The 13,487-nt window shown below is 41.8% G+C and overlaps 1 protein-coding gene and 1 non-coding gene across 3 annotated transcripts in view; both read right to left on the reverse strand.

The window, feature by feature from the left end:
• The window catches only part of NPLOC4 (NPL4 homolog, ubiquitin recognition factor), an 87,549-nt gene that overhangs the window by 41,383 nt on the left and 32,679 nt on the right, over positions 1-13,487 (reverse strand). For both annotated transcript variants that reach the window (XM_077166206.1, XM_077166207.1), the window contains exons 7-11: positions 12,666-12,789; positions 11,684-11,863; positions 8,537-8,623; positions 6,271-6,342; positions 5,721-5,847 (exon numbers count right to left, since the gene is read on the reverse strand). In XM_077166206.1, coding sequence (XP_077022321.1) covers positions 5,721-5,847; positions 6,271-6,342; positions 8,537-8,623; positions 11,684-11,863; positions 12,666-12,789 — 590 coding nt within the window. The remainder of the gene's footprint in view (positions 1-5,720; positions 5,848-6,270; positions 6,343-8,536; positions 8,624-11,683; positions 11,864-12,665; positions 12,790-13,487) is intronic.
• TRNAQ-UUG (transfer RNA glutamine (anticodon UUG)) lies at positions 7,551-7,622 on the reverse strand. Its single transcript has one exon. It is a non-coding gene; the product is annotated as a tRNA-Gln (tRNA).

Here is a 13,487-nt window from a genome sequence, read left to right on the forward strand (position 1 = left end):
CTCTTTCCCTCTACAAGTCTCAAGCCAGAGAAGTTTTATGTACACTAAAGAGAGAGCAAGCAAGATCTATAGATTCCAGAGGCAAGGGACTGAGAGCCTCAGCCATCCTTGTCAGCCTCTGAACTTGTAGGCTTTCTGTGCAGCTCTGGGAGAGCTGAGGCCCAAGAAGGCCCCAGATGCCATCCCCAGATGCTCCAGCTCCAGCTCCAGGAGGTGGCACATTTCCCTTCTCTCAGGTTCTGGGGAAAGGAACTTAACCAAGTGTCCTTTTACAATAGGTCCGCAGGACTTTGCCAGGCCCTCTATCTGGTGAAGAGCCGCTCATGTGGGAAAAGAGCAAGTTATTTAGTTAGAAAACCCATGTCCAAGATGTAGTGATTAAAAACCCTGAAGTCACCATCACTAGAGATCACCAGCCTTCCCTGGCCACCTTCCCCTTTGTGAAAGGGAAATGACATGCCCTGAGCATGTCCAGGCATTGCTGCAGGGGGTGAGGGGGTGGGACTCGTTAGAGACAGACTTATTTACTGTCTCACAATTCCAAAATGTTTCAATAAAATGCCAGTTCTGGAGGCAAAAATTTCCTGGCTGATCTAGACTACTTCTACCACCACCATCACCCCCAACAAAAAATGTGACGAATAATAATCTGAAGGAATAATAGACAGTCCCTGACATGGAAATTATTGCCAGTTCTAAAAATTTGCCAGTTTTTTACCCTACAGAATTTGCCCTATAGAAACAGCAATGAAAATGACTAGATCATGGAGAAGCTGGGACACTTATGCACTGCTGGTGGGAATGTATAATGGGGCAGCCACTATGGAAGACTGTTTTGTGGTTCCTCAGGAAACTAAATATCAAGTTGCCCTATGACCCAGCAATAGCACTACTTGGTATAAACCCAGAAGAGCTGAAAGCAGTGACACAAACAGACATCTGCACACCAATGTTCATAGCAGTATTATTTACAACCACCAAAAGATGGAAACAAACCAAATGCCCATCAACAGACAAGTGGATCAACAAAATGCGGCATATAATATGATGAAATATTATGCAACAGTAACACAAAATGAAGTTCTGAAGCACATGAAAAGATGGATGAGCCTTGAGGACATGATGCTGAGTGAAATTAGCCAGACACAAAAGGATAGATACCGTATGATTCCACTTTTATGATCAGCATAAAGGTATAATCAGAGGCTTATAAAACAGAATATAGGGGACCTAGAGATACACAGAAGCTAGAGATGGGTGAACCATTAGCTAATGAGGTTGAACTCCAATGTAAGGGAATAGATAGGAGTGAAGGTGATTCTCTAGTGGGTCTAAAAGTAATATTACCATATTGAAGATGAACAAGATTGAAAGAGGTTGTATAGACCTACGTGTCCCACTGACTCACACTAGAAATATGAATGAGTTCTCATAAGAATTACTTCAAAGATACAGTTCTTGTATAAAGAGTGTTTCAATCCAGGGTACAGGGGGAAAACAGCTATTGCATTCTGTGAGCTATGTTCAAAAAGAAACTATCAGTACTACGACAATAACAGCAGAGGTAAATAATGGCAGGAGGAACAAGAGTTAAGAGGAGGTTTAGATTTCCTATTTGTTGAGGATGTGTTTATTGGTTTTCTGTCTCTTGGGAACAATGAAATTATCTAAAATTGAGAATGTTGATGGACTGTGGACTTTGGGCCCTCTACATGATGCCCGATGAATGCAGGTGGCTGAAGGATGCACTGATGGAGAAGTAGATTGGCGAACAATGGTGTATACTTATGAACGAATGTTGTCTGCTACAAAAAGGAGGCATGTAACAATGTGAATGAAGATGTGGGACATTTGGTGAGACAAAAAAAGGCAGAAACAAAAAAACAACAATGGTGTTGCCACCTTCAGAAAATGCTTATACATAAACAGGAGCCTAAATTGTAAGCTTTTAGAGCAGACACATTAAGTCCGGAGTGGTGATTATTATTCCTGGATTTTGAGAGGCTGATTCATATATATAACCTGATACTTAGAGATAAGAACGAAGCTGAATAGGTTGGGGTTAAAGTAATTCATAGGGGTAAGGAAGACACTGTCTATATTTTAGAACGATACATACTCTTTGAGAGCAATGGAAGTAAGGTTTATTTGATCTCGAACTGAAATTTTCCATAGTGCACAATGTAATTCAACCTATCTGTAGAGCTCATTTAAATAACTGAAACACAGGAAGCACAGAATAAGAAAGAGGCCCTTTAATTCTGTATAAATTATTGTAAGGTCTGAAAATATCCTTGAGTATGCTAAGCAGATAATCAAAAAGTATTTGCAAAGTCCCCTGAGCAAGGGGAGAAAGACTATGGAACCATCAAACTTTACCATCAGGGAACCCCTTGATACTCTGTCAAACTTTAGGGATACCCAAATCAATAGGCCATACCTTTGATCATGAGGCTTACTCTTGTGAAGCTTATGTAGGTAGTGGAGAAGCTTAGCCTACCTATAGGCATGCCTAAGATTTACTTCTGGAGGACCTGTGTTGTTGCTCAGATATGGCCTCATTCTCTCTAAGCCTAAATCTGCACATGAAATCATTGCCCTCCCCCCTATGTGGGACATGACATCCAGGGGTGAAAGTCTCCCTGGCAACGTGGGAGATGACTCCCAGGGATGAATTCAGACCTGGCATCGTGGGATCAACAATTCCATTCTGACCAAAAGGGGGAAAAGAAGTGCAATTAATAAAGTATCAGTGGCAGAGAGAGTTCAAATAGAGTCGAGAGGCTATTCTAGAGGTTGCTCTTACACAAGCTTCAGGTAGACCTTGCTACCTATCATAACCTCCCAATCCCTAACCAGGACCATTCCAGCCAATCCTAAAGAATACCTAGGGCAATATATAAGATTCCACAACGGTTCCAGGCACTAGAGTAACTTTCCAGAAACCTACAACCTCCAGTTGGGTCCCTGGTACAGATAAGTCCTGAAACCTAGCCCAGTCTCTCCAGAACATCAAATAGTTCCATCTCCCTAACCCCATATTAGTGATAGACCCTTCCAATATAAAATATTTAGAACTGCCATAGCCCAAACAACCCCAAAGAGATATATGGAAATATCAAAGGTGATGGTGGAATTATACACAGAAGATAGGACTTAACTAATGAATATGAATGTTGAATCATTAAATTGATATCTCTTTTAGTCTCCAGTATTTTAGAGCAGCTAAAAGTAAAAACCTAAAATTGTAAAATTGTGACCCATGTCAAACTCTGAAATATGTTCTACAACTAACTGGGTGCTGTGCTTTGAAATTTATAGCTTTTTTGTTTATATGTTACTGTTCACAAAAGAAGGAAAAAAAAGTCAATTATGATGATAAAAAAGTATTTAACCCCTCTAGCCTCCTATGCTCTGGAGCAGCTAAAAGGAAAAATATGAGAAGATTGTATGGTAGCCCACAACAAACTCTGGGATCTGTCATGTAACCTGTTTTTGAAGAGTGCTTTGAAAACCATTGCTTTTTTATTTCTTTGCTTTGTATACATGCTATCCTATACAACAAAAAAAGTAAAAAAAAGACTACATCACCATGGGATGCTATGAGAAGCCCGATGAGCAATTCTTGGAGGGGGTTGATTCTGGGAACTGGTGGGAGTGCTCTAGCTGGGGAGGTGTGGGGTGGAGGGTGGGGGCACTGCCAACATGTAGCAGCATGGCGCTAGCACCCCCGCTGTTTCCAAGTGATCCCAATCAACAATAAACCACCTCTAATTCCACAAGACCCTGGAGTTTCCCTGCACATTCACTTGGGTAAAAAATTCGATTAAAATGAACTGCAATTAGAATCGATCCTATTTCATACCTGCAAAGCCATGCACACCGAGTTGCAACATGCACTGAACGCTCTCGGAATGCAGCACTGTGTAAAGGGAGGAAGAGCAAACTAGTCTGCTCTGAACTGGATGGAGAGCTGCTGACTGAACTCACAGTGCCGGGAGCGCCAGCCAGCCCACTGGCAGCAGCTGTGCTGTATTGAGACGTTCAAAGCTGCACCCCCCTCAACACAGGTGCCAGCACCAACTACTTCACTGTGTAGTACTCAAGCACTGACATACTGAAGTACACTATTTTCTTATACATTCTTTCTGATTATTTCTCCTTTATATCATAGCCGGGGCACTACTCTGTTCCTTTTAAGAATAGTGCATGTAAGTGGGCCATATATTCTAAGAATTTCACTTCTGGATGGCAAAGGGGTGCTACAAGATGTTATTCAAAAGGGATGTTAGTGTGAGTTATTAGCTGAATCAGATTTATTTTCCTAAATGATGTTCCGGTCAAGTGCTAAGACAATGGATGGGACTTTTGACCAGGACTGCAGTTTCCGCATCATAGAATCCTTTGGCTGGGGTCAACCTTGGGCATGTCATGATGGGAAGAATCAAGGCAGTCAAAGAACAGCTCAGACTTCAAAGAAAGGGCAACCGGATGTCAAGGAGAGGGGCAGAGAATAAAGACACTCTCCTTAACGTGGAATTCTGTCCAGCCAGCACTGCCTTGAAGAAGGAGAACAATCAATGTTTTTACTCCCTGCATCACACGAATCCCCAACCCCACCCCAACTTGAATTTCGGCTGATATTCTGGGGACACTGGTTTAGACTGGTGGTTCTTAATTCCTTTACACCAACACCTGAAAGATATTAGCATCACCTCACACTTCCCCAAAGCATATGCATTTCAAAAAGAAGGTGCTTATTAATCTCAATGGCTCTTTAATTAAGGAGTGACAAATTCAATACTATGAAGGAGAGCTCAAAAGACAGTCCAGGTGTAGGGCTCGTTTCTGCACAGTTACACCCAGTGGGCACAGGATCGACAGGGATTAACCATGAGTCCAGTTACTGACACGCTTGAGCCCTTTGTAAACTGGTGCTGGTGAAAGAGGGAAAGGGTGGTACTTCTACAGAAACAGGAGGAGGATAGCTACCATAACTGAGCTGGGTTATAATCTTTCTGAGGGCAGAAACCAGGTCTTCACAAGGCCAAGATTACTTAAAAAAAAAACCAAGCAGATTATGGTTCTATGAATTGGTTTTCCAATTCGAATTCCCATTCCTCTTACATCACAGGGTTCTGTCTGGCTTTTTCCTAGGACAGCATCTCAAGTTTGTTCTAAAAGATTCATTGGTGTCTCTTTTATAAGCCATAATCACTGATTATCTATATACATACATAATTACATTTAACACATAATGTAGTAGATGTAACATAAAACACACACATGCACACACAAGAATTTTCACTCTCAAAAAAACTTCATGGAAATTGTTTCCTAAAAGGACACTCCCATTCATAATATCAAGACAAACAAGTTGGACTATGAAAACAGGAAATGATTCTGCTCCCACATAGTGAGACCTCAGTCACCTTTGGTGACTAGAAGGGGCTAAGGATCGAGAGTGCATTTGGCAAAGGAACCAGACTCTGAAGAGAGCTCTAGGCAGAAGGAGAACTGAGTTGCTAATTCTATTCTTAGCTTCCTAAGTGATTCTAAAATTTTTTTATCTTAAACCAAAAAACGGAACTCATGTTTCACAGGTCTATTAAGAAAACCTCTTTTATAACTAAGTTAAGAATGAAACGCTACTGAAAGGAAAGATAAAATATATTAGTAACTCAGCAATATTTACAAAATAGCTCTGTTTCAGTTTGTACCTGTAGCCACTGCAGTGACAAACTTGGATCCAAAATGTCCGTCTGGCGAGAGTCGACATATGTTGGGATGCTTATTTTGGAAGTCTCCTGCAGTGATACACTCTTCTGAACTCAGGAAATATGTGTCCTAAGACACAAGAATCAGCATATCAAATTTTACAGTATCGTGAAATTATGCTATTTCCTCTTCAGAAAACAATAAAAACTAAGCTATAATGACTCAAAAACTATGCTGGAATAGGATGCCTAGATTCTGGGCTATGAGGCAACCCTCATTTAACACAACCTGTAAACTAAGAGGGGTGACAGATGCACCAGGCAACCCACTCTAATAGCTGACCTCTGAAACCCTGGTTATAAAAGGAAGCTGAATTTTGCTTTATTAGAAGAATCAACATACCCAGCCTTAATTTATCAAGTGGACTGTCTTAAAAAATAATTTGGTATAAAACCCAGGACAAGTTGTGCTCAGAGACCCTGGGAATGCAGGCCAAAACTGGTCTGTAACCAAGGCTACACGGCTAAGGGTCTGTTTCTGTTTACTCCTCACCTTATTTCGACTGTATCGGACTGTACCCTTTCGGGTATCTTCTGAGACAAGGTCTGTAAATATCCAGCCAACCTTAATAAAAAAGGAAAGCATCCCATGAGTGTCTCCCTGAGACAGAGGACCAAAGCTTTCTGGCATTTTCTCAGCGAGCTGAAGAATGACGTCCTTAGCAGGAGATTCCTTCTAATGAGCTGGGTGGACCCAAGCAGGTCAGTCCCTTGGCTGAGATATCCAGCCACATCCGAGCTTTCAAACCTTGTTCCTTGGGAACTGGCCCCCTTCCAGGACCGCTGGCTGGGTCTGAGATGAGATGGCCACCGTAAAGACCATACTCGGCACCGAGACTCCGCATCACAGTGTAAAGGTGTAGGGGACATGGTGAGGAACAAGAGTAGCAGAGCAGCCAGGAAAAGGGGACTTTCCACTCCAAGTTAGACCCAGATAGCAAGCAAGCACACAGACTCAGAAATCTTTCTCCAGAAGATAAGAAACAAATTCCCCAAAGAGAGGCACTTAAGAAAATACAAGGGGTTAATACATAGGAGCCTGCACAGCTGGGGGGGGCGGGCATTTCTGAAGAAATGACCTGAAGCGGCCAGCATCCTAAGGTCTCCGTGAATTTCCCGCTGCACCGCCAGCCCCTGTCGGAGCTGTGAGGTGAGGCAGGCAGCAGCCGCGCCGCTAGAGGGCTGACTTCTGGCCCACGCTCCTCTCCGCTCTCCTTTAGAGACTGAGCTGGGTGCAGAATCCCAACAAAGAACTCTTCAATACAGCCCTGCAGCACGGCCTGGAAAACGTAGAGACTTTCACTTTCTTTAAAAATGAACAACCACAACAAAAATGCAAAGAAAGAATCCCCGGGGAAAACGAAAGTGAAAGGAAATTAAGCACTCAAAAAAACAGAACCGGGCAGGCCACGGTGGCTCAGCAGGCAAGAATGCTTGCCTGCCATGCCAGAGGACCCGGGTTCGATTCCCGGTGCCTGCCCATGTAAAAAATAAAAATAAATAAAAATAAAAAAAAGATAATCTTTAAAAAAAAAAAAAACAAGAACCAATATCAAGCTGATGGAAATAAGGGGTAAGGGACAAGTGTGCTGGAGAAGATCTCCTGTTAGAATTATTATGAACTGTAAGTTCTTAATAATCATAGACCAAAAAACTGTGACAAATTCTCTTTCAAACAAAAGAAACTTCCAGAATCGGAACCAAATTATAACTCTAAATCAAGACCCTAACAAGTTCTAACTCCTTGTTAGAAATGGTAGGTTTTTTTTTGGGTGCATGGTCCGGGAATTGAACCTGGGTCTCCCACATCAAAGGCGGGCATTCTAACCACTGAACTACCCATGCACCTGGATTTTTAAAAAAACAGAAAAACTGTGAAACAGTCTTGCTAAGCAACATTCCTAGGTTTTCCATTACATTCCAAGTTTTCTCCTTTAATCTGTGGAGATTTTTACTTTCTAAATTGATGAGAAAATTAATAAAACTTAAAACTTCCATAATTTCTTATTATTGAACTTCTAAGATGTGTTCATGTTCACAACTCAACATGTATCTGTTAAAAATCTATCTTTAAAGCTCCTGGGAACTTCATCAAAGATGGCAGATACATCAATAGACTCAAAATATAATTCCTGCCTCTCTTCTAACTGCACAATGAAACCAAGAAGGCTTACCTATTCAGCTGCCTAAGTTTTAAACTCAAAATTCAATGACAATCCAAGAGGAAAAACCAGAAGCTACAACTGCAAGAGGCAGAAAATGGGTAAAATATATAGGACTTGTGCCCTCGCCATGCAAGGTTATGGTGCTTGTACAGGAGCTCACGCTCAGGAGGCAGTGCCAGGGCAGAACGGGCCTGAGGCACATCCTGGCAGCATCACCCTCTCCTGGGCAAGGAAGAATGGGCCTTGTTCCAGCAGCTTCTCCCTGCCCCTGGCCCCCTACCCTCACCCCCCACAGAACTGAAGCAGTCTTCAAGGACTGTGGCTGCTGGTTTTAAATACAACGGCTCCTGTATTTGGATCATATTTTTTATGCTCAGGGAAATGTTATTTTACTTTAAGTTTGAAAAACACAAAAGCTATTGGCACTCAATAACACATGCAAGGTTTCAAAACACATGGAGCCTGCCCCTGACCTTGTACAGTTGGGCAGAACGGATCACAGATGAACCCTGACCTACTCGACCCACCTGGAGTTGCCCAACACAGAGCCCTGTCCCCCTCCATGACCAGAGCTGTTGACGGATGCTTCAGTACCTTCCTCAGGCCAAGTTTGGCAGCAATGTCATCAACCACCTCGGCTTTTGGATCTTCAAGAAGCTCCAAGCTGTTCTGTGTACCGATCTGTTGGAGAGTCAAGAGAGAAGATGGATCTACAGGAGTGGACTCAGAATAAGCAGCACTGTATTCCACTCCACCTCACTGTAGGCTTACAGAGGAGTTATGTTCTTCCACTTAACAATAAGGAGAATTACAGCAAAAGGAAAAATCTAAGGCAATCAGATAAAACAAAATCCAAACCCTTTCAGGGTTTTTTCCTTCCTCTAATGCAAAGCATTTCTAATCAAGACCCAAGGAGAAAACATGAAGATGCAATATTCACACTGGCTTATGTCATAAAGTTCTTTACTAAGTGCATGGTTATTTAGGACTAGAAAAAGCTTTCTACACCTTGTTGTTTGTTAGTTTGTTTTTAAAGATTGCTTCAACAGAAATCGTCCTTGGATAAACAGATTTACTCCAATTAGGTCTGGCTAGCTTAGGCAGGGTTAAAGCTATAAGGTTTAACATCTGTTTCTAGAAAACAACCTTGGGAAATGTGTTTGCAGATAGATCCTGCAGGGACAATGTGCGCCCTTACAGCCAAGATACTGAGTGAAAGGGACAGAATGAAGGCAAAGGAGAGAGCAACAGCATGTACACGTGAAATAAATGGCAAGGCAGATGGAATCAGGGTCCTGATTGCTAGAGAGCACTAGACCCCAGGGCACTATTGATGAGCTGTGGGTATGACCTATTCGCGTGCAACAAAAACCAGTCACAGGACACCAACTTCCTGAAGTTGACGAAGTTGACCAAAAACTTTAATCTTCAGTTAAATGCAGCCTGTGGGTCATTAATGATAAGTATCATATGAGCAGAAATCCCAGCCACAGGAATAGGAAACTAAAGGCAATCCCAAATCAGCTATCCTAATTGGGTAGATCATTGTAAATTAGTCAAATTCTGACAAAGCAACAAAAGAACTTTATGTCTGCCCGGGAATTACCCACATGGAAATCATTGACACTCCGCGGCACAGGTCAAATCACAACTTTAGAACAAATCTAAGGAGAAGTACTTGTCTAATGCCGTGTGGCAGCAGGAGCTTAAGCTTCTAATGAGCTGGAGGTTATTAGTGGTCAACTGTTTTAACCTCCAGGATCCCCAAATTGGGAGATCTGATGATGTGTTTTAGATGCTGTTTTAGTAGTCTAGATGCCAAAGATTTGTTTGAATTTATTTTTTCAATCTTACTTTTAACAAAACTGGTGAAATTCTTCATGAAAGAGACCCACCACAAAAATGAATTTGAATATTTTCAGCTTCCACAAGCAGTACGTACGCTTTAGTAACCCAAGTTTGTGATAATCAGGTTGTCTACAGCAGTGTCTCTACTGCCACCCAGTGTCTGTTTTACATGATGACCTACTGCAAAAGAGGAAACAGCACATTCGCAAAGTGGTGCTGCCAAACTAAGAGAGGGGCCAGAGGTGCACAAACAGCTGTGTGTGTGTGTGTGTGTGTGTGTGTGTGTGTGTGTATCAGCTTAATTTCAACAATGCACATTTTAGAAGTCTAAACCAAAAATTTAAAAAGTGAGAGGCTATGTATAAGAGAAGGGAGGGGGAGAAATAGGGAGAAGAGCACTATACCTTACTTGCAGATTTGACTTTGGAACTGTGCAAATTTAGCCGTTAACATTCTCTAAGTTCTATCACATCTCCCTCTAGCCATCCATCCGTCCATCTTATCTTTCCATTGCATTTCAAAGTTAACCCCAGACATAAGTATACATCCTCTAAATATTATGCATATGTATCATCAACTATAACTTGGTAATCGTTTAGTTTTGCTTTTGCAGTAAAATTTATACATAATAAAATGCACCGGATAACTATTTTCCATAATTACAAACACATTAAATTTTTAAAACTAATCCCTAAAAATTGAAAATAAAAATAAAGAACATTAATGTGTCACCGGCTAGTGATGAAATCAGAGAAGAGTGAGTGCTCCAAGTGGCTTTAAAACATGGTGACAGGGGGCGGGCCGCGGTGGCTCAGCGGGCAAAGTGCTTGCCTGCTATGCCGGAGGACCTCGGTTCGATTCCCGGCCCCAGCCCATGTAACAAAAAACGGAGAAACAAAATACAATAAAACAAGAAAATGTTTAAAGATGTTTCCCTTTCTTCCTTCCTTCCTTCTCTCTGTCTTTCCTTTAAAAAAAAAAAAAAAAAAAAAACATGGTGACAGGGCGGGCCACGGTGGCTCAGCAGGTAAGAGTGCTTGCCTGCCATGCCCGAGGACCCGGGTTCGATTCCTGGTGCCTGTCCATGTAAAAAGAAAAAAAAAAAAGAAAAAAAAAAAAAAAACCATGGTGACCGTGCCCTCTGGTGGGATGCACCTTAGGAACCCCAACGACACACACACGCAATTTAAAACTGTTCTCAGTTATGTTTTGGTAGTAGTTCTGGTACGGTTATTCTGAAATTCTGTATGTAACATGGGATGATTGAAAAAAAAAGTAATTCCACAATACTCTACCATCTCTGGAGTGGTAGAAAAATAAGCATGGGTGAAATAGAGACAGATATTTAAGAAAAGAGCTGAAGCAACTGTCTGTTATAGTTGGGGGAACTCAGGAATACAGGTAGTGGATTAGATAAAATACTGCATTGCTTGCAGGAGACCTGGGTTCAATTCCCGGTGCCTGCCCATACAAAAAAAAAAAAAAAGAATTTGTATTGCTGCTAAATGTAAGTTGATAAATGTATTGATTATGAACAAGAATATATATTTCTTCTTTTTGGGGGTAGGGGCATATGAGCCAGGAACCCAATCCAAGTCCTCTACATGGCAGCTGAGCATTCTACCACGAGCCACCCTGCACCCATAACAGAATGTTCTTATGCATGGGAAATGTACACTTTATTTAGGGACTGTGATCTTACTCTCACATGACTCAAAAAAATAACCATATGTGTGTCGAGACAGTGAGTGTGTACAAATGATAAAGCAAACAGGGTAAAAAGGACACCCCTGGGCAGACCTTGAAGCAAAGAAACACACCATGCACTGGAGAGGACTAGGCCCCAGCGTACCAAGGACGAGCTTCACCCACGGGAAGCCTTGTGCATTTTACCTGAGGAGGCTCGTATATGGCAGCCACTTCCGCCCTGATGCCAAGAGGAATGTCCTTGTGCTCTGTGTACCGCCCGTACAGGTACCCAAAGTGCTGGCTCCCTGTTTTCCTCCAGAAGTCAAGGAAGCGGTCAGCAACCGTGTGGTTCTCAAACATAATATTGTCCACATGCCTGTATTTCTAAGTAGAGTTAAAAAGTGGAATGAATGAAAAGTAATGTATTCTTCTGGTAAAAATCCTTCATAGATATCTTTTACCTCGTTCTTTAAAAAAATAGCAAAAGAAGTTTAAGAATGTACTCTGTAAGAACGCCAAGCCAGCATCTCAGCTGCAAGATTTATTTAGTGCCTGAGTGATACAAATAACATGCCTGGAGTCAACTGCAATTCCTGCGTGGGGGTGGGGAGGGTGTTCCACCACTAGATAAATTCAAGTTCTTCTCACTGGGATTTCACTTAACTGCAGTTTTCACAATCTCTAAGGTAAAAAATGAAGTGCCAAAGGTTTTAAACATTGTCAAGGAGGCCATGGAGTTCTCTCTGAGGCACCTGCACTGGTGCTTTATCTCCTCCTTGAACGAGTTCCCTTCCTAACCTGGCCTCGGTGAGTACCAAGTTGGTCCAGGTAGGTCTCATTATCGGCCTCTCCGTTGGGAAAGGATACACACAAGGGCTGCAGCTCCACAGCTTCTTAAAAGGCAAAAGCACAGGCAGCAAGGAAATTGTCTCCACACATAGGCAGCAAAGCTGAAAAATGAAGGTACTCACTCTCGCCTCGCAGAAGCTAAAATCTAACAAATGATTTCCTCAGTAGATGATTTCCCCCAAAGGGTCAATCTGTCTATCAAGAAACAGACGAGGACAGCTTATGCGGAAGGCCCTCTACTAATGGCAGTGCCTTTCCAAGGAGGGACTCTTCCATTTCTCGGCCATGAAAAGAAACCAGATTTTTAGGGTCTGGACAGCCACAGCCAGTGCCTCACCTGCCTGTTCAGCGTGATGGCGCTTGGCTGGCACTTGGTGCAGATGCCGTTAGGCCATGGGAGGTGGCCCTCGCAACCTGATTTAATCTTGCAACTGATGTTCTCCAGAGCAACAAATTTCCCTCTGCAAAGAAGAGACAACTTGAATGTTTGTTTCTTGTAATTTTTTTTTAATTAATAAAAAATTTAAAAAAAAAAAGAAGAGACAACTTAATAAACATCAAAATGGTGGAAAATTTAGCAGGAGACGGGAAATGACATGTTCAATATCCTACACTTATAGAACAGAGTTCGAAGGGGGTAAATAAGGGCATGGTAAACAGCAGCAAGGAAAATGTACTGAAAATCTTTCTACGAGAAGTACTAGCAAAAGTTTCAGCACATTCGAAATTCTAGATTGCACAAGAATACACAGCTATTTTCCTATAAAAAATACAGTTTCTATTTTTATCATCACCAACATTTAGAAAAATTTTCAAGAAAACTTTTTAATATCTCTTAATATAAATAAGCTGCCATAAGTCCTGATACATAGAAGGCTCAGCCTCTACAGAAACAGTTCCATCTCCCTACCCCATATTACTGACAGACCCTCCCAATTTGAAAAAGTTAGAATAGCCATAGCCCAAATACCCCTAAAGAGAGGAACAGAAAGATCAAAGGTGATGGTGGAGTTATACAAAGATAGGATTTAACAAATGAATATCACTGCTGAATCATTAAATTGACACCTCTTTTAGTCTCCAGTATCTTAGAGCAGCTAGAAGTAAAAACCTAAAATTGTGGTCAAAATCTGAAACACGTTCTACAACTAACGTGGAG

The sequence above is a fragment of the Tamandua tetradactyla genome, chromosome 6, assembly GCF_023851605.1.
Source record: "Tamandua tetradactyla isolate mTamTet1 chromosome 6, mTamTet1.pri, whole genome shotgun sequence".
In the NCBI taxonomy this organism is placed as follows: Eukaryota; Metazoa; Chordata; class Mammalia; order Pilosa; family Myrmecophagidae; genus Tamandua; species Tamandua tetradactyla.